Here is a 2,550-nt window from a genome sequence, read left to right on the forward strand (position 1 = left end):
CTATGATTTTTCTCAGACATTTGTTCGTCTCCGGTAGGGTAACTCGTGAAAACAAAACCCCGAGGAACAAAATTTGACTGTAGGGGCCGAGTGCCTACTCACGACTATGGCCCGACTCGGGTGTCAGCGCCGCAGGCCTAGGTAGATGTATGCCAGGCGCGTCGCAGCGTAACAGTGTTTCGTGAGATATCGCGAAGCCTGTTACGCGAGACGTGGTCTGGCGTACGTCTACCTAGTTACGAAGTAGACAGCAAAGGTACCTGGCGAAAAGATGGTTCAAAGCGAGCTGTCACTCATACGGGCCGAAGGCCCGTTTTCCGATGGAAGCTTTATTTCACCATGAAAAACGCCGCCGGCAGGCCAAGCGAGGCCTGCTCCCTGCCGAACCGAGTTGCCGGTGGAGCGAAGCGGAGCTGGCAACTTGGTTTGGCGGAGCGGGCCTAGCTTGTTTATTAATATGCTCCAAAAAAAATTTTTTGTTGTACATAATTTTCTGCTGTTTTCGTTGGTACAGCCCATAATGCCATACAAGTTACGGAGAGGTTTTATCAGTATCTAAAAATTCGTCCTATGGCCCTTGTTGAAGAAACGGTCTCTAGCGCCTTAACGACTTGAGAGCGAGAGAGAGAGAGAAACGGGAAAAGGAAGGGTTCTACTTTCGCGAGATAAAACACTATGTTTTTTTTTTTTTTTTTTTTTTTGACTTCCTGCAACTTAGGTGTGGTTGCCAGGATTTGCACCAACCGTTTCGTTGTTCAGAAGTGAGAACGATGATACCCTGAAAATTGCAGACCCCTAGCTCACGTCCGTCTTGGTAAACGGACAGGCGGAGCATTAAGCCCGCTTATATAGCTTTTACAAAGCAGAAGATCGGGCCCTGCGCCGCTCCCCCCGCCCTCGTCGTTTATGCTTGTTGTGTACTTCTTACCGCGCTTAGTAGAATAGCCTGTTGGTTAGAATTAGATTAAATTCACGGAGTACACTTTTTTGGGCAGGCGTTTTCCACTCGTAACTGTGCCGCAGCCTCATAGCTTTGAAAAAAAGTATGGTACTATATTTGGCTGTTGTTTTATTCCAGACACTTGTAATACTTTTCGAACGCCACTTGATTCTGCTTGGTAACTCACCACAGGACAATGTATTGCCGCCTCGTCGTTCATTTCCCTGATCATGAGCGCAGTGCACTTTAACCCACCCACGACTCCTGTGAGAACACCAGAAGAGGTCGACTTCATCGTTGTTGGGGGTGGGTCGGCGGGTGCCGTCGTTGCCAGCCGACTGTCCGAGGTCACCAATTGGCAGGTAAGCTTGCACGTGCCATCTTCTTGTTTTTCATATTTAAATTCAATTTATTTATCACAAGAGTAGTACAATCAGTTGAGAGAAGTCATTTTTGGCACACTCTTTTGCTAAAAAAGCTATATAAGCGAGCTTATGCCATCGCCCCTGTGTCTGTCTGTCTGTCCGTTTCCCAAGAAGGACTTGAGATAGAGGTGTGAAATTTTCAGGGTATTATTGTTGCCACTTCTGGACAACGAAACGGCGCAAATCCTCGCAACCACCCCTGAGTGGGTATGAGGGGGTATCGAAGATATATAGGGGTTGGTCCGAGAAGTGCGGGAAAAGACATTTTGTATAGTCTCCTACGGGGTAACTTGGGAAAGTAGAGCCCTTTGAACTGAAATTTCGTCCGTTTGGCTCTATCTCTTATCGTTTTTAGCCCGCCCTTCTGCTTTTAAAAAAGCAGTAAAGCGGGCTTATGCAACCGCTCTCGTGTCCGTCCGTCCGTCCGTCCGTCCGTCTGTCCGTCGTCCGTGTAAGAGGAAGGAGATGAGCTAGAGGTCTGCAAATTTCAGGGTATCTTAGGGGTCACTCCTGGACAACGAAACGCCTGGTGCAAATCCTGGCAACCACCTCTAAGAGGCTGAAGGGGGGTAACAAAGAAATAGGGGTTGGTCCAAAAAGTAGAAAATCAACTTTTTTGTATGGTCCCTTAAGGGGTAACTCGTGAAAGTAGAGCCCTTTGGGCTAAAATTTCGTCCGTTCGCCTCTATCTTGCACCGTTTGGGCGCTAGAGTTGTTTTTTCGACGAAAATACGGTGAAAATGACCACGTTGCACATGAAGACGTACAAGGAGGCGTCCAATCGTAAAATGTCAGAGGAAGTATCCCCCCAAAACAGCACATTCTGAGTCTGATGGTACCCTCCGATTTACCGTATCTTTAACTGTTTAGGAGCTAGAGGTAGATATATTGAAAACAATTGCAAAAAGTCAAGTTTAAAGACTGTTTGACAAACAATATACAATCTACAATATACAATCTGCGCGTGTTCTTTTGTTTTAATACTTAAGCAAAGCAGAAGGGTGGGGTGTAGTCACGGTGTTGCGCCGTTACAGTCTTTTGTCATGTCCAAGGAGCAAATTTCTGGGGCCGCAGGCCCCCCACCGGACGCATTAGTTTACTCAAATATACAAAGTGATTTAAGGGTCACATTATTTATTTGATTATGCACTTCGGTAAATCGCGAGACTGAAATGGTCGGGCCGA

General features: G+C 46.9%; 1 protein-coding gene across 4 annotated transcripts in view; it reads left to right on the forward strand.

The window, feature by feature from the left end:
* LOC113212216 (glucose dehydrogenase [FAD, quinone]-like) overlaps positions 1-2,550 on the forward strand; it is a 30,819-nt gene that overhangs the window by 5,098 nt on the left and 23,171 nt on the right. For all 4 annotated transcript variants that reach the window (XM_052273507.1, XM_052273504.1, XM_052273506.1 and 1 more), the window contains exon 2: positions 1,133-1,302. In XM_052273507.1, coding sequence (XP_052129467.1) covers positions 1,133-1,302 — 170 coding nt within the window. The remainder of the gene's footprint in view (positions 1-1,132; positions 1,303-2,550) is intronic.

The sequence above is a fragment of the Frankliniella occidentalis genome, unplaced genomic scaffold (genome assembly GCF_000697945.3).
Source record: "Frankliniella occidentalis isolate FOCC.00 unplaced genomic scaffold, Focc_3.1 Scaffold276, whole genome shotgun sequence".
In the NCBI taxonomy this organism is placed as follows: Eukaryota; Metazoa; Arthropoda; class Insecta; order Thysanoptera; family Thripidae; genus Frankliniella; species Frankliniella occidentalis.